At 42.1% G+C, this 544-nt stretch overlaps 1 protein-coding gene across 1 annotated transcript; it reads right to left on the reverse strand.

Moving 5' to 3' along the window:
* Window positions 1-3: 3 nt before the first annotated feature.
* On the reverse strand, window positions 4-538 carry LOC106944499 (neuroblast differentiation-associated protein AHNAK-like; the record flags this gene model as incomplete). The annotated part of the gene is made up of 1 exon (XM_015027549.1): window positions 4-538. A coding segment is annotated over exon 1 (531 nt), but the record flags the coding sequence as incomplete, so codon positions are not given.
* Window positions 539-544: the final 6 nt, after the last annotated feature.

Raw genomic sequence — 544 nt, forward strand, 5'->3', positions numbered from 1 at the left:
TAGTGAAGGCATTTTCATTTTAGGCATTTCAAATCCTCCCTTTGGTCCTTCAATATCAACTTCTGGACCTTTGATGTCTATTTCAGGTGATTTGATATCTCCTTTAATCTTTGGACCTGAAACATCCATGTCACCTTTGAGTTTGGGGCCTTTCAAGTTGAAGTCCACATCTGGTATGGATATTTTTGGGCCAGATAAGCTTGGCATGTTGAATTTTGGACCTTTCAGTTTGGCATTTGGTCCCTTAATGTCAAGGTCTGCTCCTTCAAAGTCAACATCAGGTGCTTTCACATCAATATCTGCCTTGGGGACGTCGATGTCAACATCTGGACCTTCTACTTTGGGGCCTTTAAAACCAAATGAGGGCATCTTGAATTTGGGCATTTTCAGTCCACCTTTGTGACCCTCAATGTCAACGTCTGGGCCTTCAATATCCACCTCTGGACCTTTGAGATCTCCTTTAATTTTCGGCAGATTAACATCCACATCCCCTTCAACCTTAGGACCTTTCAGATTAATGTCAACATCTGGCATATCAACTTTC

Source organism: Poecilia latipinna, unplaced genomic scaffold (genome assembly GCF_001443285.1).
Source record: "Poecilia latipinna isolate Pla-1442-1.1 unplaced genomic scaffold, P_latipinna-1.0 Scaffold12223, whole genome shotgun sequence".
NCBI classification, from domain to species: Eukaryota; Metazoa; Chordata; class Actinopteri; order Cyprinodontiformes; family Poeciliidae; genus Poecilia; species Poecilia latipinna.